Source organism: Denticeps clupeoides, chromosome 1 (genome assembly GCF_900700375.1).
Source record: "Denticeps clupeoides chromosome 1, fDenClu1.1, whole genome shotgun sequence".
Taxonomy (NCBI): domain Eukaryota; kingdom Metazoa; phylum Chordata; class Actinopteri; order Clupeiformes; family Denticipitidae; genus Denticeps; species Denticeps clupeoides.
In genome coordinates, this window is record NC_041707.1 from 34,196,009 (window position 1) to 34,216,249 (window position 20,241).

The window sequence follows — 20,241 nt, forward strand, 5'->3', positions numbered from 1 at the left end:
TGGAAAAAGATCCAGCAAGCCTTGTTAAACATTCAAAAAAATTTTTAAAGGGGCAGTGGTGACCTAGCGGTTAAGGAAGCAGCCCCGTAATCAGAAGGTTGCCGGTTCAAATCCCGATCTGCCAAGGTGCCACTGAGCTAAAGCACCGTCCCCACACACTGCTCCCCGGCCGCCTGTCATGGCTGCCCACTGCTCACTCAGGGTGATGGGTTAAATGCAGAGGACAAATTTCACTGTGTGCACCGTGCGCTGTGCTGCTGTGTATCACATGTGACAACCACTACACTTTAACTTTAAAACTTTGAATCAACCACAACTCGACCCAGGCCTGACGCTGAACATAGAGGACTTTAGGGGTTGGAGACCCCTAATTCAGGCAACTCTGATCACTGGTCCTGACCAGATGCCACAAAGTGCAACAAAGCCTGTGATTCAGAAACAAGTTAAATGCGCTATAAACTGGTACCGTCCTCTCCCTCGGTTTTCCTTCAGATGTCATTCCGTGACTCAAGACATCCCCCTGCGTCACTGTGCGTGCGTGCGTGTGTGTCGGCCTGCCTGTGTATCGCAACCTTCCTGTTTTTCTTGGAACAGACACAGACATTAAGCGTCTCTCTTTATTCAGACACAGCCATGGTCTGCCTGTCAGGCGTCCTGAGTAACGCCGGTGTTGAGCTGTGCAGCCTTTCGCTGGGAGATTACGCAGAATCGCCTCTCCTGGAAAGACCGCGTTCGCTTGGAGCGTGTTCAGCTCGACTGAACACCCCGGACTGAAGACTAGAGCAGTTCGCCGGGAAACTCGGCTGAAATTTATGCCTCGTGTCGAGTGAGTCAGCCCTTCCTAAATGAACTGTGCCGTGCAGACAGTGGCTTTAAAGCACATTTGCATTTCGTTCTGTTCCAAAATGGATTTAATTGAGATACGCAGGCAACAATAAACACAAGTGGCTTTTATGATGGAAAGATTAGGAGAAATGAATTGCACTTTGAGTGGAAAGAACTTGGCACTAAAGTCATTATTGCTTAATTATTCACTTGTTTTATGTTAATAAGTCTGAGAAGACTCTGGTGCTTCCAGCTGTCAACAGGCACTGCATTCGGGTGAATCTAAAGATGAATGCCTCACTCTCGAAGAGCTCATTTTCACAGGGGTCTGATGGTTCAAGAACTTTCCGAGCTACCAATGGCATTAAAAGCTCCAAGGAGGTTCCAGTTTCATCAAGAGCACACATAATAAATCAAAATGAGGATCTCAACAAAAAAATAGAAATAAAGCTCATGGAGTTTCTTCTATCATCTCAATTCTGAACTAACCAGCACTGATTGGGGCAGGGTGATGTGAAAAACGAATTGATTGTGATATACTTTCCTGTAACAAAATATTCAATTTTTCAACCGATTATCATCCAATGAACTACTGCATTTTGCCGGTGGTTGTGGCCTAGTGGGTAACACACTCGCCTATGAACCAGAAGACCCAGGTTCATACCCCACTTACTACCATTGTGTCCTTGAGCAAGACACTTAACCCTGAGTGTCTCCAGAGGGGGGACTGTCCCTGTAACTACTGATTGTAAGTCGCTCTGGATAAGGGTGTCTGATAAATGTGGTAAATGTAAATTATTTAAAATCATTGTAAATACACACAAGATGCTTATTTCTGCCATTTTTATCCTGATCCTGAAAAATGCCTGATTACGAACATCAGGCTGAATTTGATCATGATCATCGATCAAGACCAAGTTCAGACTTACTGAGAACCAGCTAATGCTGCAAACTCGTATTCCCTCAGTTACCAACTTAAGCTGGTTGACCTGCACGTTTGACCAGTTTAAGGTATGTTTCTACCCTATTTGCAGCTAAGACCAGCTTAGAAGCGCAATCGGCCTTATTATGCTGGTTTTTAAGCCAATTATTTTTCGGAGAAACAGCGTGCCGCTAATGTCTGCGAACTTGTTTTGGACAGCCAACTAGCCAGCCAGCGCTCAGTGGGCTTGAGCCGGACTCCAGTGGAATATGTAATGCCGCATCCCGGTCGGGCGGGCCGAGCTCAGGACAGCGGCGGGGACGGATCGATGGCGCAGCCTTTATGAAAAGCTCCATTCGTATGTCTGACAGCCCGCAATAACGAGCCAGGACTGATGTGACTGCCGGAATGGGGGGGGGGGGCGCTGTATATTTGTGTGTGTGTGAGTGTGTGTGCAATATTAGTATAAACGATTGCTCAGTTGTGCGTTCCGGTATAGGTCTATGTGTTAAATAAAGCAGAAAACACCACGTTCTTTTTCCTTTTTTTTATAATTTTTTTATTAATATCAGGGATAACAATGAGAAATTTCTCCCCCGCGTCCCTCAGATTAAAATTTCATCAGTGGTTAAGCACAATCCAAACATGCTTTGGCACCGAACAGCCACACACACTCACACAGATTGTCCTGATCAGCTGTCATGAGCGGCTCAGTTAGCTCCAATCAGGGCTAACAGTGATAACGAATCTGTCATCTCTGCCCGGTCGTGATGTCTGCCTGTGGAATTACGGCGAGGACGGTGTCTCTTTAATTCCCTCTTTAGCCGTATCTCTCGCCACAAATCTAGCCTTATCCGTCGTTCTTTTTCTTCATGTCTTTCTTTCACCTCGCTTATCACTCTTTCTTTGTCCCCTCTGCATCTCTCTCGCTGCCTCTCTTTTTTTTTTTTTTTTTTCCGCCTGTTGTCTGTGGTGACAGATGGTGGTGTCAGTCATAGAGGGACAAATCGGATTGCTGCAGAATGAAAGATGTCCCTCCAGCCCTCTTCTGGAGAGAGAACGAGAGAGAGAGAGAGAGAGAGAGTGATAGAAAGAGAGCGGGCGAATCGATGTGTCTGTATTGATGTGTTTACTCAACGAGAAATTGGCATGCATTAGCGGGAAAGGATGATGTCTGCGTGACAGGGACAGACAGAGATAGAGGGAGAGGGGCTGTGAAGGCAGTGACTAGAATCAAAGATTCTCTAGTAGTTCATTTTTTCTTTTTTTTTTTCCTTTCTATCTTCTCACTTGTGTGCACTCACTCATGCTTCCTCTGTGTCACACCCATACTTTCATTTACTGTGAGAAAGACACCCACACACACACACACACACACACACACTCTCGCTGCAGGGTGGAGAGAGTAGACAGCTCGGCGGTAGCGAGGAAGGTGTGTCAGCGAAGCTCCATTGTTCTCATCCAAGTGGAGCCAATGAGGGAGCCGGATGGGGGGGTTGGGTGGCGGGGGATGGGGGAAGGGGGTGGACGGAGAGCAGAGGGTGGAAGTGGATTAGGATGTCGACCGTCGTGTCCACACCTCCGCTGCGCCGCAAGCGGAATCACACAGTCTGCAAGACACACGCGGGAGACGAATCGCAATGCAGTGTCCGGCGTGGTTCCATTTCTTACACGAAAAATTTGAATATTTTGTGTTGTCCATATATCGACGACCTCCAGCGTCAGCTGCTCTGCTCATCATTTTAAGGGCTTACGCTGAATTCAGCCCCAGATTTTCCTGTTTAGCACAATGGCGCTGGTGTCAAAGTCCTGGACGGGGCTTAAATTGGGATAAGATCTAAAAATAGCCGGAGTGAGAGATGCGGAATAGAAAGGGCGGGAGGCTTCGGAATTCTGCACAGTTCGTCTCCAGCTGGAATCTACTGTAAATTATTCATCCTATTAAGTATGCGTTCCTCAGGAATGCTCTCTCTTTCTCTCCGTGAGGTAAAGTGGCTCATAGTGGAGAACATTTCCAGCAGCCGAGGAACCTCAAGGCGCCACGCTCTCTCCTGCTGTGTGTACGACAGCTCACTCTGTCTCTTTCCCCCACTGTCCCACCTCCTCTGTCTCTGTTATCCTCCTGTTGTCTTTCTCGATGCGTTTTTTTTTGTCTGCTCTTGTACACTCTATCCCTTTATCGCTATACGTGTGTGCGTTTTGAGGACAGTGACCCAGTGGGTAAAGGAAACGGGCTACTGTCTGATCCCACTTCTGGCACTATTGAACAGGCAGCTGTGCCATGGCTAAACACTCAGATAAAGGAGAAATTTATAGAGCCTTGAGATCACTGGAGTCCATTCAGACCACGGCAATCAACAAAAGACCTAAATCAATCATGTTTTTTCTCATAAAAACGTACATAAATGTATGTCATAGTTTCTCTTTGTGTTTTAAATGTTTTTATTTTATGAGGTTAGTTTCAGATCACGATGGGAAGGGTTGGCTGGGTTGAACATGTTTTATCCATGCACCTCTTCAAATCTGCTTCGTTAGTTATTGCATCAGTCCGCACTAATCAACGTAGGGTTAAATGTGTGCTGCTCTGGAACACGGTGATAGTACCAGAATTTGTAGACTTGGGTTAAAACATTGCAGGTTAGCTTACTGATAGCAAAGTTTGTTGACTGCTAGGCAGTCAACGAAGCAGCTTTCTCCTACTATTGTGCTTTATCCATAAATGTACTTTCCTCAGTGACAATATAGTATTCAATATTTATTTTCTTTTGTCTACCCCTTTCTCCTGTTGTCCTTTCAGCTGCCAGGATCGCTGAAGAGGAAGCTGGCTGGGACAGAGGGCTCACTGGGGTCAGTGAACAGATTCTCAGACAGCCCCATGACCCAGGGAAGTGCCAAGCGTCTGTGCCTGGAGGACGTCACCCTGCCTGCAGGCACCAGCTACCCCCAGCCCCCCTTCCCCTCTGGGCCAGGATTAGGTGGCCAAGGAGGGATCAACAGCAATAACAATGGACTGGGATCCCCATACTCTATGCCCCCCAAAGCCAGCCCTGCATCAACGCCTGGAAACGGCGGAAGCGCTGGAGGAGGGATGGGACCTCCCTTTAATCCCAATGGGGGCAGTGCCACACAATCTGTGGAGCAGGAGCTCCAGGACATCTTGGATGAACTGACCAACAACCCAAATTCCTGTGTTGCTGAGCTGGACATTGAAAAGATTATTGGAGGTAAAGGAGATGAGGGGACCACAAGCAGCCCTGGGAGTTTCATGCACCCTGAGGGTAGCGGAACGCCAAAACGGTCCCCACAAAGGCAGTCTCACTTGGAGGCCCATCTCACCCGTTCCCCGGGCTTCCCCCAAGCTGGATCTCCCCAGGTGGGTCCAAGTCCTGGTGGTACACCTTATACCCTTCCTCATCCATCCAAACCAGTGTGTTCTCCAATGTCTGCTTCTCCGCTCTCGTCCTCGTCCTCCCAGAGCCAGAACCAAGCACGCTCTCCCATGCTGTCAGCTGCACTGTCCAACCGAGCTGGTTCCAGCTGGCATGAGGTGTCCCGGGCCCAGCAGCTACAGCAGTTGGCCTCCAACAGCAACAAGCACCACTCTTCCAGCAGCCAAGGCCCTGTTCCACCACCTCCTCCACCACCTTCCCAGTCAGGGCTGTCTTCTCTGGGCCAGCCATCCTCCTCCACCCCATCTTGGGCCGGCCCGTCACCACCTTACCGTCCCGGGGACAAGCTGTCCAGCTCCTCCCCACATCAGCAGCCCTTCAGTCCAGCCACGAGCAGCATTCAGAGCCCACAGAGTTCGCTGATCTCCAGCCTGCCCACAGCTCCAGCCCCTGGTCCTTCGCCGCCATACCGACCTGAGAAACTTGCCAGTCCGGCCCTGGCACAGCCTCCCTTTAGCCCTCAGAACTCCCTTTTACCCTCTGGGAGTGTGCCATCTACAGGGGGCTCCATTCAGGGTTCTCCAGCCAACTATTTGCCCTCTGTGGTCCCTGCAACATCCGGTACTACTGGCCCGTCAACCCCATACCGGCAAGAGAACAAGCATTGCAGTCCCAGTGTCACTTCGCAGCAGAATGGGACGGTTAGTGCCAGCATGGCCAGTAGCCAGTTGTACAAGGCTATAACGTCCAGCCAGCCAGCACCCAGCAGCTTGAAAGCCCTCATGCAGCACAGCCAGGCGCCCGGACAGATGCAGCCGCAGTCAACACAGCAGCAGATGGCCCAGGTCCCCATGAGCAAAGCCAACAGTCAGGAGTCTTTCTCCTTCAGCAACACCAAACCCCTCTGCCACTTTGACCCCGAGCCACCCACACAGCAGCACAAGATAGGACCACTCGCACCAGCGGGACAAGTGTCAATGGGCGGCCCGTTCCGGGGACCAGGCATGCAGGCGACACCCCCCACGTCATCGCCTGGTCACCCCAACTTGCTGCGATTGCAGAGAGGGATGCAGCCTGGTGGAGACAGCACAACAGGACCGGGAGGGGGCGGGATGGTGCCCCACTGCCGAGAGGTAGGGGTCACATTTTTTTTGGCAAAACCTCACTGAAAGAGTAGTTTAGATCTTTGGACACACCTGTTTACGTCAAAAATATGAGGTCCTGACCCAAACAATGTATTAAGTGCAAACTTGTTTGTCTACCTTGGGTCCAAGTGCTACTTAGAAACGTTGTTCAGAGGTCAAAATCTGTACAGCGATGCAGCGATGACTTGGAAATGACATTTGGAAAAGGATGTCAACACTGTTACAGTCACAAATGCAACCTTTTGTTTAAAGTGTGATGACATGAAGACAGGGAGATTGAGACATTGTTCTCACACAGCCATTGGATTTTTTTGGGCTAGGGTAGCTTTTGTGTCAAGTATTTTCTTGACACAAACAACATACACAAAGATTTGACCTAGCCTTACCTAGGAAGAACATATTGCCTTTTAGACTGCCTTCAGGGGGTTAACATTAAAAGGTAGGTAAATAAAAAAAAAGTGGTTTTATTGACTAAAACTAGGGTAAAATATCATCAGTTTTTTGTCTAGACAAAAAAACTAGACTAAAATAAGACAATTAAACAAGAAGACAACTAGAATTCTGACACTTTTAGTCGACTGAAACTTGACTACTATACTATCACAATACTACAACCATAATGATGCCATCACAGTAACGCACAGTGGAATACCAGGACCTGAAACCCAGACCACCAGGGAAAGAACGTGAAAGGCCAAAACCCTTTTTCTGGATCAGCTCTTTTCTTCTGTGTTTGCATAGTTGAAGTCAGTCACATTTTCCCAGACCTTCAACAGTCAGTGTATTGGTGGGTTCCCCACTGTAAGCTGAATGCATTATAGCTCAGTAGAAGGACAAACCAAATTGTGTTTCGGCTCCATTGTTCTCCAGGTTCTCTGTCACAGAACATTCTAGAATTTACATTCAATCTACTGCTTTAGCATGGACTGTAAAGGCAGTTTCAAGGCAAAGTCAAAGACGAGAGGAAAGTGAGAGTGCAGGAAGGAAAGCGAGAGCGAGGGAACGATTTTGGGTTATTCCCTGTAGTTGGTCACTCTCTCACCACTGGTTGTGTGTGCAGAACGTTCTGGTTTTGCCCTTCACATGCCCTGTGAGCGAGGCCTAGGAGTAAAGTGTTACTTTTGGACACAGGGGATAAAATGGAGGGCAAATAGGCTTTGGGCAACACTGCAGAATAAGGACTGAAGCCGCTTCTCTCTTTTCCTTCTCATAGAAAGAGGCCATGCCATAGTAAACACGTTTTATTCCTACTGTAATCGAGTCTGGGGTCAGTCAGTGTTATGAACAGGTGTGCGGTGAAAAGGTTGTGTCCTTTGTTCTGTGTCACAAAGCAATGTGTCCCATGTATGGGTCTGTAAGTGAGTGGGATTCACTGTGTGTGTGTGTGTGTGTGTGTGTGTGTGTGTGTGTGTGTGTGTGTGTGTGTTTTCAAAGCGCACAGCAGTATTCTCCCTGTGAGTTTGGCAGCGTGTTTGAAGACACCCCTTTTCTTTTCTGCCCTGTAGTACTCTTTCAGCACATCAATAAAAGATAATGAATTTTAGAGTGAAGGTGACAGAAAGGGAGCGAACCGGGCGAAGGGGTTCGCTTCTTGGCGGAGTGCTAAAGGGGCAACTATGAAGTAGTTTGACATCTGCCTGTGAAAAAAAAACTCCCCCCCGCTCCCTGTTTTTTCCTCAGGAGTCTGTTTTCTACCTGAAGAACAAGAGTTTACATGATTCTGCTAATAACACGTCAACCCCCTTTTAATCACATGCTTTTATTGTTCAGCAAGTGTGTGTTATGAATACAATAACTCTAAAAATTATGAGTTTTTTCAGGTATAATGATCAAAGCTTCCTAGAGAGACAAGAAAAATTGACTTAGCAGATCTTATTCCTAAAAAAACATTACTCTTAAATTCATCATGCTGATATTCATGATTTTTACATTTTTAATATCCAGGAATATATATGACTATCAATATATAGCCCAGCCTTGGCGTGTATTTCATTTGTGTGTATTTTTAAATATGTATAGATGATACAGGCCAGAAGTTTGTACCCACACAAATAATTATATAATGCTTTTTCATATTTTTGGCAAGAAAATACTAGAGAACATATCTGACTTGTTGTTGAACAAGCCATATCGGGTCCGCCTTGCATTGATATTCACTCTGCGTGCTTAAAAGGGGGCTGGGGGAGGGGTTTTAGACATTTCCAGAGAAAGGAGGCAGAGGATCTGTGGAGCTGCTGAGATGAAGGCATCGTGGGTTACTTTTTTGTAATGAAACTCATTCATTAACTTTCACATCCAGTAAATTGCATTACAGTAAATTACATTAGATTTCAACAAACAGTCAGGGATATTTTAAATCCTATTGTGGGTCAGGCACTGTAGTGTGTTTCAGTTAATTTTATGACCTACGACAGCTACTCTTTGAGTTTGCAGACCTGGAATTGGTTCTTTGCTGTCATATAATCTAATCTCATTTACCCCAAACTGCTAAAGAGGTTTACGTGGAAATGCCCAGTATTCTGGTCTATCAGGCCCCAAGGAAAACCACATTGTCCAGTGGTTCAGCATAGGCAAAAATAACAAGGGAAAAAATAACAAACCGAGCTTCATGAGAACAACACGCCACGCCGCTTTTCCTGGCAACAGCCTCTTTCTCGTATTTGTTGACTCAAGCGGGGATCCCCTCCTTTCGTAGAAAGGCGTCACTCTCTTATTGTTTTCACTCGTCCGCTGTCATTCTCGGCCCACCTACTCCGAAGCAGGCTGGGGTTTTTCGACTTCTCGCAAGTCACGATTGGTGTCCACAGCCCTCCGGAAGAAGGTGCACACAAGTGTCTGTGTGCTTTTTTATGTGGTGGTTTTGTTTGGATGCATGCGTGTGTGTATGAGAAAGAAACTCAGTGTGCATTAGGGCTGGGCAACTGGGCCTAAAAAACATTGTGATTATTTTATATAGACAATATATATCTCGGTATCCAGAAATTTCCTTTAAACCCCTGTATAAATGATGAATTTATAGCTTTATTGCATAAAAGGATACCAATATAATAAATATAATGAATGTAACGAAAAGGATACCAATGTAATGAATGTAACCACTGCATCTGTGGTTCTGCTCGACCACAGATGCAGTGGTGGAGAAGTGGCTCACATTTGTTAACTGGTCTGCCTCACGGAAATGTGACCATGCAGTTGGTCTTTGGGTGACCAGATGTCCTCTTTTCCCCAGACATAATGTTTTTTCCTTGGCAAAAACATAATTACAGGTCTTATCACCTCTAGTGTGCATGTTTTGATGTACATTTGTGTGTGTGTACAGTACAGGCCAAAAGTTTGGACACACCTTCTCATTCAATGTGTTTTCTTTATTTTCATGACCATTTACGTTGGTAGATTCTCACTGAAGGCATCAGAAATATGAATGAACACATGTGGAGTTATGTACATAACTGGAAACATGTTTATATTCTAGTTTCTTCAAAATAGCCGCCCTTTGCTCTGATTACTGCTTTACACACTCTTGGCTTCAAGAGGTCGTCACCTGAAATGGTTTTCCAACAGTCTTGAAGGAGTTCCCAGAGGTGTTTAGCACTTGTTGGCCCCTTTGCCTTCACTCTGCGGTCCTGCTCCCCCCAAACCATCTCGACTGGGTTCAGGTCCGTGGAGGTCAGGTCTCCACTTTTTGTTAAGTACATAACTCCACACGTGTTCATTCATAGTTTTGATGCCTTCAGTGAGAATCTACCAATGTAAACGGTCATGAAAATAAAGAAAACACATTGAATGAGAAGGTGTGTCCAAACTTTGGGCCTGTACTGTATGTAGCAGGTAGGAGGCATCTCTACCTGCTTTGAAACTGTTTGGCCTACTCTCGATGTCTGTGAGCGTGTGTGGGTGTGTGTGCATTGTGTATTTTTTTGATTCGCTGTTCTGATGCTTGGTGCTGTCTCTGTGCACTTTGAACTCTGGTCACTCTGGTTAGTGCTCAGTTGCTGGGCAACCTTAATAAATGTTATTTAATAAATGCCACCGGTTCCTGTGGGTTTCAGGGTTTGGGGGCTTCTTGTGTTGACTCAGCATTTTTGAAGCAGGAACTCTGTGCCATTCAAGGTACAGCTGATGAGCTAGAATTTGTGGAAATGGCGCACTCGCAAAGCCATCCACCTCTGTGCCATGTTATGCTAACAGAAAATAATCTGATTGGCCGATGATCTTCCACACCTTATCGGCTGCTGTCTGGTACAATTAGCCCCTCTTTAATATGCGCCTTAGATATGCTAAAACCACTGGGTCGTCGGGTCCAGTCTAGAAGTGTTTGTGGACTGGCAGCACAGCATAACATCTACACAATGTCTACACACACACACACACACACACGTAAAAGTCCTCCTTGACCCCACCCACCCATCACAAGTCACCCACCATTTCCGTCAGTCCGTCTGTTATGCTGCTGTTTTTCCTCCCAGGCTGAAACGAGACTTTTTGGATGAGATTGGGGTTAGAGAGGGACAGGCTATGAGACAGGGAACAGACAGGCAACTCCCAATCCACAAGGAGTACAGGAGTCCTCAAATGCACCATTTTGTCTGATTTAAAAAAATATTTTGAATGTCTCTAAGTGGGTCAGCTTCACAGATAAGCGTGTGTGTGTGTGTGTGTGTGAGAGAGAGAGAGAGCGAGAGAGAGAGCAAACGAGTAGCTCAGCTTATTGAATGTTAAGGATTTAGTTTTCCTGTTAAGACGTGGTGTTAGTGAGTCCAGAGTCCTCCATGCTTCTGCTACACACACATACACGTCATGTGCAGTACATTTATGGCCTGTCAGTCATTTATAGTGGCAATGTTAAAGTGCATAGTATATATATTCATGTGAAAATGTATGCTACTATCCCATCTTAACCCTTTATACTGAGCTTATATCCGGTGAGATAAGATACGACACTTCAGGTAAATTTACTTTGACAGTGTAACTGTATGTAGCAATTGAGTAGAAAACAAGCATAAAATTTTATTAGATTTACAGCATCTTGCTGAATAAAAACAGAAGCAATATGTTAATGAAGAACAACACATACAAGCATACAAATACAGGGAACATGAACACAAATAAAACTACATGTTAACATTATGTGTCTTAATGTGTTCCAAGGTAACATTGAGCTTGTGTGTTATCTGTTGAAAGGGAGCCGTGGTGGTGTTGGCAGGAAAAAGGCTGTGTGTCTGTGTGTGAGTATGAGAGAGTGATAGAGAGAGGAGTGCTGCTGTGGGCTGGAGAGAAGCCTATGTCAGCTCCTCTGTTTAGTGCCCTGGGCTTTTATTTGCAGAGGAAGAGAGAGGGATGCGGGGAGAAAGTGCGAGGGGGGGGTTTGTGCAGAGCGAGGGGAGGGTGGTAGAGTTGGGGGGGTGGAACAGGCAGAATCTGCAATCTGCCAGCTTTTCACCAGGAGAAAGAGCTGCCATCGCTCTGTTTCCTATATGCTGGCATGAGCCGTACACACGTGCACACATAATTAAATGCACTCACAACTGCTTGTTTACATGCACCAATGTACATACCTGTATTGCGGGGACCTTTGGTACCAACTATGTAATACATGTCTTATGTAAACAACACTTTTTGGGGTTTTAAAATATTAAACTGTTTTTTGTTAATATTCTAAATATTCATCTTCATTTACACAATTTGATGTTTTCATTAAGAAACATATTTACAAAAACACATGCACATCATGAACTATAAATGCACAGATACACACATCTTTTTTAAATAAAATATAGACAACTCACACTCAAGCATGAGCAAATGCATACACACTACAAATGTCATGTGGAATACATATGAATATTTTTGTTTTTGTTCCATTTGAGCAAATCTTCAATTATCACTGTGTTGAGCGTGTGTGTGTGTGTCTGTATGTGTGTACAGGGAGAACTTATAGTTATTGCATTTAATGCCTCATTCTCCCATTTTTGTCCTTTCCCTCTCTCCTTAACTGCTGCTGCCTCATATTTAATTCTGTCACTTTAGTTCTGCCTTTGGAGAGGAAAAGAGGGCAGAGGGGAGCACAGAGGGGGAGAGAGTGATTGTAGTGAGGGAGGAAGAGTGCAGGCAGCGAGAGAGAATCAGGGTGTGGGTAGGACAGAGAGGAGACAGTCTAGCCTGGCTGCAGAAACACACATTCACACATGAAGCGAATACGGTGTCTGGTGTGTGTATGTGTGTATGTGAGAGAGAGAGAGAGAGAGAGAGATGGTTTGTAATGACTGTGCGTCAGTCCACATTTGTTACATTGAGGTGTGTGTGTATACTATATAAATTGCATTTTGTATTGTTGTTTGCCCATGAAAACATTTATTCTTTGACTTACTTATTACATAAGTATGGGGAATATAAATGATACACTGGTGAACGGAATTCTGAAATTGTGAGCCTCATACCTGCACCCATAGTCAAAACTCAACTTTCATCATCTTTGAGTAGCACAGATCTGCCTTTCTCTTGTCCCCCTGCTCACTTCAAAACACAGCAATATCCTGTTTAGTCTATGGATAGTCACTTCTGTTAAAATGGGGATGGGCTGAGGAGAGATTATAAATGGTGTCTCCAACGTTGTTTTGTTTTTTTGTCTGTACTTCTGTTCCTGCACCACATAAGTTCTTTTGTACAAATGGGGACATTTTGGCAGTCCCCACTAGAGCAAATTCTTATTTACAAAATATGTAAGATTTGAACTTGTATAGCTGAAAGCTTCTGATATCTAAGGTTAGAATGAGTATGGTTACATAGAGGTACTTACACATTTATAACACACATGTTACATGGTTATTACCAGTGTGATTGCAATATGTGTTGAGTGTATTCACTCAGATGTCTGTAAACCATGGCTGGTAAAGAACATGTGCATGTGTATCTGCAGTGACTACACAACCACATACAGACCTGCAGTTCTTTGCAATTCATGGGTCCTTCTAGCACTCAGTAATGATAGGAGTCCCTGGCTGGTGTGTGTGTGTGTGTGTGTGTGTGTGTGTGTGTGTGTCCTTGATGCTGGTAAGCCCATCCATTACAGAGGCTGCTGTGCTTCCATTTGTTCTGCACCATAGCGCTCCTCTGACAGTAGTCACGCACACACTCTAGGACACACACACACTCTGCACATATAAATAAATACAGTACATGGTGCCTTTCTCTGTCACACACACATACACACACACACACACACACACACACACACACACCTTCAGGTCCAAAAAACAGGCTGCTCTTCCTGCTGCCATTGCTGAATCAGACCTTTCCTAGTCAGTGTAGTTTATTGGACCTGTGTGGGATTGTTTTTATATTCCTTACTTCCCTCCATCCCTCCCTCTCCCTCCCTCCTTCTCTCCTCTGTCTTCTCTCTGTTTCCACATCCATCTTGTCTGACAGACAGTAGTTTGTTGTTTTCTTTTCTCGACTGCCTTCAGAAACCCTTACTCAGACGCCCCATGGAGAAAATGATGGATAGAGCAGAGAGAAAGTGTGAGAGGGAGTGAGTGCGTGTGGGTTTGTGTGGTACAGTTGCCAGTAAGGGGGTTTCAGTCCACTGTAGCACAGTTTTCCAGCACGGTGTAGTCTAAGGCGGTAGCTGTTATAACAGTGTTAGTGAGGCTTGTTTGGAAATGATTTGGTTTTCTGATTGTGTGTGTGTGTGTGTGTGTGTGTGTGTGTGTGTGTGTGTGTGTGTGTGTGTGTGTGTGTGAGAGAGAGAGAAATGTCCTTCAGGTTTGATAAGTATCGATCAGATTGGTTCTCGCAGCACTGACCAGGCTTTGTATAAACTAATAAATCAGCCATAAAGTGTCATATCTCCGAGCGTGTGATTTAAAGCATGGCATATTTCATTTGGCTGGCAGCCACTGCACACATGCCCTGGCTGCTTAATTATAACAGTATCATATAAAGAAACTATAACAACCCTCGTAAAGTCAATTTGGTCCAGAATGCACTGTTCGGCGGGTCAGTTGCAAGATGGTGCCAATAGGCAGGCAGTGATTCCTCTGCATAATTGGCCAGTGTTCTTTAGGGTTGTGCTTGTGTGTAAAAGTATATGTCTACATAATTAATATGGCGATAATAGGTGACCAAATTATCGCTGATAGATTTAATGGTACTGTTCGCTTATTTACCTGATTTAAAGTATTACGGACACAGCATTCTTTTAAAAAATGTCAGCTTCCAATATGGAACATTCATCATGTAATTCATCTCAGGTAAATCTGAGTGTCTGAGATTTACAGGGTTTGGTTAATGTGGTTTTTTTTTTGTCATTTTCAAGGCGTCATTTTCAATATATTTAATCTGCTGTCAGCATCATTGGGGAAACACCAATTAATCACATAGTATTTAAAATTATCAAATTGTTCCTTTTAAGTTCTGCTGTCCATTCTGTTCTGGCTTTAGGGAGTAGGGGTGTCATTTGGTGTGCAGAGATTGTGTAGATTTTTGTTTGGTTTTTATTTGGGTGGGTAACACACTTGCCTATAAATCAGAAGACCACAAAATCAAATCACAGGTTCAAACCCCATTTACTACCATTGTGTCCCTGAGCAAGATACTTAACTTTGAGTTGCTACAGGGGGACTGTCCCTGTAACTACTGATTATTAAGTGGATCTGGATAAGGCCATCTGACTGAATGTAAATATGTTTGTAAAAATATATTTGTGAAGCAGTGTATATGCTTCTTTATTATAGACTCAGAATTGAGTTAAAGAAATAACAGTGGTTTGGGGTACTGAGTTCACTGGGTCAGCTCTGATTGGCTGAAAGGGAGACAGGGGAGAGTTTTCCCCAACATTGTTTAACAGTATACCACCAAGCAGACGCTACACCAAAACGAAGGTGAGAAACCAGACAGCTGACGTGAATGTGTGTGTGCAGGAGTGTGAAATGTCTAAATTTTTTGTCTGTGCCTGGCTGCTTCTGTTTGTGTGTGAGTGTGTGTGGTTGGTTAATCTGTGCACACATGTGTATCTAATTTATGCGAGTCTCAGCAGAAGTGTCTGAAAGTGTTTATTTGTGTGCGATGTGTGTGTGTGTGTGTGTGTGTATGTGTGTGTGCTGCTTGTGGTATAGACCAGGAGAAACCGTAGCCAGCCTTGCCTCAGTGTGGGGCTGGGTGGGGTGGGTGGCTGCAGTGGTTTGCTGACTCACCGGGGTTAGGGTGGGGTTTCAACTCGACATCAAGACTCTGACACCCACCTGACCTGATCCACACTCAAGGGCCCAGATGGTAAACGTCCCAACAGTCTGTACATGTCACCGCAGCTCCCCAAAATAACACTGACCGTACCTCGACCACGGACGGTAGTCCAATTCAAAGCTTAACTTTACAGTAAACAACACAAATATTCAAAACCATTCTCATCCCACAGTAACTCACACTGGACCATAAGGAATCCTGGGCAAGTCTTTGACTACAGGGTCTATTTGATAGAAGTAAGACTGCGTGTGAATTATGTTCACAAAATAGAAGCAATTGCAATAATTTTACACTCAGCTTTGTGTTATGAGAGCAATATAATATACTTCATTATCAATGAAGTACATTTTTTTTGGTGGCAAATTTAATCAAAGTTCAAGAAAGCTGTCAAATAGTCCTGTAAATCTTGGCCTGATCAGGCTCAGGTCGGGTCCGTCAAGCTTGAACAGTAAATGAGCGGTCAACAAACACGATCTTATGGTCTGTTGTGAAAGTGAAGTTACTGTCATTGTGAAACACTGCAGCACAGCACACCGTGACACAACAAAATGTGTCATCTGCTTTTAACCATCACCCTTGGTGAGCAGTGGGAAGCCATGACAGGCGCCCGGGAGCAGTGTGTGACAACGGTGCTTTGCTCAGTGGCACCATGGCGGCTCGGGATTCGACCCAGCACCCTTCCGATCATGAGTCCTCTTCCTTAGCCGCTAGGCTACCACTGCCCCAGTTTATAAATCATGTGATTATAAATCACGCTTAAAATAAGATTCCTTTCCCATTCATTTTCATAAACAACATCTATAGCTAACATTCCACCAGGTGTAATTTCCATGTAACTTCCATGACGCCGTAGCTGTGATTATCATCTCCACCCACAACTTCACCTGTTACCACTTTGGAGGGTGAACTCTCTGACCTCATGAACTATGCCTGACTCCATCTCATCGGTAGAATGACACTGGGACCATATCTTGCACTGTCTGGTCCTGTCTCCTAACACCTATTCATTAAGTTGTTTTCTCCCACTTTGCTGGCCTGGTACTGTTATCTGGCTCCAGACACTCCCTTATACATTTGCACAAAGGAAAGTCGTCCCTTTACACTGCTTCTCATGGGTAAAAAACAAAGACTGTGCCTGGTCAAGGATATTGTCTCTGTCTGGTTGAGCTCCAGATATTGGCATGAGGAGCGGGCTTTCCAGGGGCCCAGCCTGGACCTCATCTGAAATTATCTTCCAGGTGGCCCACACAGACTTAGGGTTCAGTCATCCAGGTGCTGTCTGGGTCTCCCTCAATTCTTCACAACCCTTGACTTATAATATGAAATGGAAATGCACAGTTAAAGTAATTAACCTGTTATGTAAATGATCAGTACCCTATGCCTAATTTGAAAATGTAAATAATTAATGTAACTGGTAAATTAGTTATACAGGTCAATAATAATTTTGCATGACATCATTAATGCAATTGAATGCAATGGATTGAAGCAATGGATGGGTATTAAATCAAGACCACATCGTTCTCAGCATTGACTCTTGTATGAAAGTTAGGTTATTCTCTCCATTACATTACTATTTGGCTTGATAGTGCTTATTTTGCAGCTCCCTGATTGGCCATCACCTGATCAGCATCATTTTGTGTGTAGTAGAATTCTACACGTGGCAGAATTTAAGCACACTTGGTCTGTAAGCGCTGTACGGCGTTTACCGTGTGTCTGTGGTTACTGTTTAATAATGGCTGTTTAATTGGTGTGAGCACAACGGCTCATTGGATTTCAAGAAGCACTAAGAACAAAAGGCTCCGTTCTGCAGGACTAAATTCCTCTCTCCCTCCCTCCTGAAGGAAAAAGAGAAACAGAAGTGTGTGGGTTGTTCTAGGTAGAGATTTTGTTTGGTCTTTTTAGCAGCTGTGCACGTTTGTTTGATCCTTCTCCAAATGGAGGAACAGGCACTCGAAACACACACACACACACACACACACACACACTTTATTAATTGTTTCTGCTTGTGTCTTATTAGCACACGTGGACTCGGAATCAGTAAGTGCAATTAAACAGCAGCCAAATAACCAGCTAAACGAGATAATACGCACTTCTACTACCTGAGTCGCTTTATTTACTGGTGAACACATGTTCTGCCGATAATCGGCCACACCGGCGCAGCTAATAATCGCTCAAATCGTCGCCCTGACTCCATAATTAAATTTAATCAGCTCTCACTTTGCAGTGAAGGGCCTCTCGACTTGTCAGGATACACGGCGCGTCCCGCGGCGACTACTGATAGCAGCGAAGGCATCTGAGGCACACGCGCGGCACACAGAACTTTTAATCGGACACATGTCTCCCACTAACCCCTCGTTCAGATCCCCCGAACCGGCATGGAAATCTCCAAATCAATTTCATAAGTGACGGCGCACACAGCCGCTTGGCTGTAAACAACATTACGCGATTGGATACTGGAACATAAACATATTGTTTGTTCCGCCGGTTCGCCGGCATTAACCTAATTCATCCAGGATTAGCACGTCGCTCATAGGGAACAAGTGGGGTGGCGGAAGAGGAGCTGGAGGAGGAGGAGGAGGACGAACCCCAAAACGAGGAGAAGGGCAGTAGTCGAGCAGCAGGGGAAAAAAGGGGGGATTAAGGCCTGAAGTTTTGATGTAGCCACCGGGCAGAATTTCTTTTTGAGGAGCTCTGGGTTTCTTCTTAAATGAGCAGTTCTGGTGTGCCAAGATCTATTCACCTGGGAAAACACATCAGCCCACGTGAAAATAATCACATTGAAACCTTTATTTTTCATAAATTGATCTTGAGAACTCACCCTTAGCAAAATTACATATGGTTTTAATATGGTCAAAATGGCCAGCTTCATAGCTTGTTCGAGGTAACAGTTGAAATCTTAGCAAAATGCAAAAGTGTAATAGACCATTTTTGTGCTAATTAGAGCCAGTTTATAAATATTCCACCTTATGATGAGTAGCACTCCTAACACTCAGAATCTTAATGTCTTATATTATAAAACATTATAGTATACGCCAAAGAATATTATATTTGCCATGTTCCAGTCCTGATCCAGGGTCCCTGGAGTGCTCATTTGTTCCTTTGTGTTGGTGTTCAACTGTGCTGAACCCTTTACATTGTGTGGTGTTGCCTTTGTTTTTACCTTGGTGTTTTCCTTCTATGGTTTTGCATTACTTAGATGATATACATATAATTAGCAATACATTACACTGTGCCTTTTTATTCCTTTTGTTCCTTATTCAATAAAATATATTGTTCAATTGCATATGTCCTCCATGCAACATGACTTTATTTAAGAACATAAAAATCTGGATGGCAAATATGGATATATTCATATGTATATTTTTTTTCAACCCTGTTTTTCTTTTTTTGACCCATTCAGTTTTACTGACTGAAATTACAATGAAGACATTCTGAGTGGAAGAAATGCCTTGGAAATCTTTCATCCTTTGTCGATATATTATATGCTTTAAATGAGAGAATGCAGGCGTCTGATATCCAACAAGCATTTGCTCTGAACTTGAATAATTGCACACAAAGGGGGCCGATACTCCGGAGCCCAGCACTCCCAAAGCAAGGCCGCAGGCTGAGCGATACGTTCTGTAAGTGTGTCAGGTTGTAGTTCACTAGCGGACGGGAGGCTGGAGGGGGTGGAGGCTAACCTTGCGGAGGAAAGCCAGGGAAACACCAAGGTCTCTTTTAATCATGGCTGACAGAGCAGCTTGAACACATGTGGATTAATGAGCGCCGGTGTCGTGCCGAATTCAGCCCCCTGGATGTTTTCTGAGCCTCTAATTGATATCTTGAGCTGTTAGAGCCGAGGATTTGAAAGCCCACCTCCACACTCTCTGTGTACAGGAGAGCGGAGTGTGTACTCAGTGTTCCTTCATGGTTTAATTGGAGCGCTTACAACACTGAGATTAGCAGAACAGATACACAAACAGGAATTCAAAGGAACCAGTACCAGATGGGACCAAGTGACACCAATGGGAATTTGGGCTCTAGCTGCAGTTTCTCGCCATTTTTCTAGCAGTGAGAACAATAATTAATAAGATTTTTTTTCCCCGCCTGTGCCTTGGTTTGTAGTTACCGTAGTACCTCACTCTAATACAGTCATCTGACCAGTTTAAATGCATAGTGTGATTATTTCCTATAATCTGCGTATCAAGCTTAATTGTACAAAGAAAAAAAATTGTACAAAACAGTTCTAATACAACCACATTTTTGCAGAGTACCGTTATTATATAGGTTTCAGGAAATGGCATAACTCGTCCTGCATGTAATACAATAATCTGATTATGAAAGTTCTTATCAGGCAATGTGTGTGTGTGGTTAGTAATATGAATGATTGCTTATGTCCGTGAACAGTCCTGACCTGGCTCAAAACAGAACAGGAGAGAGGAGACCAAATATTCCCTGACAGACGGAGGGGGGCCTCCTGTAAAGACACACACATTCACACACACAAGCGTGACAGCAGGAGTGAGAGTAGTGAGAGGGAATGAGAGAAAGAGGGGAGGATAAATAATGAAGGAGGTCTGTAATGACCAGGGAGCCTTTTTCGTGACTGGCTGACTGAGTGTGTGTGTGTTTGTGTGTGTGTGTGTGTGTGTGTGTATAAAGTATGCTGCTGCTCAGACAGATTGCAGCACTGCCTGATGCTCACCCCCCACATTTTAGACACACACACACACACACACTT

General features: G+C 44.6%; 1 protein-coding gene across 1 annotated transcript in view; it reads left to right on the forward strand.

Annotated features, from left to right (window-relative positions):
- si:ch73-211e3.1 (mastermind-like protein 2) overlaps positions 1-20,241 on the forward strand; it is a 64,241-nt gene that overhangs the window by 31,904 nt on the left and 12,096 nt on the right. Inside the window, exon 2 of the mRNA XM_028973303.1 lies at positions 4,545-6,269. Within this exon, the coding sequence (XP_028829136.1) occupies positions 4,545-6,269 (1,725 nt within the window). The remainder of the gene's footprint in view (positions 1-4,544; positions 6,270-20,241) is intronic.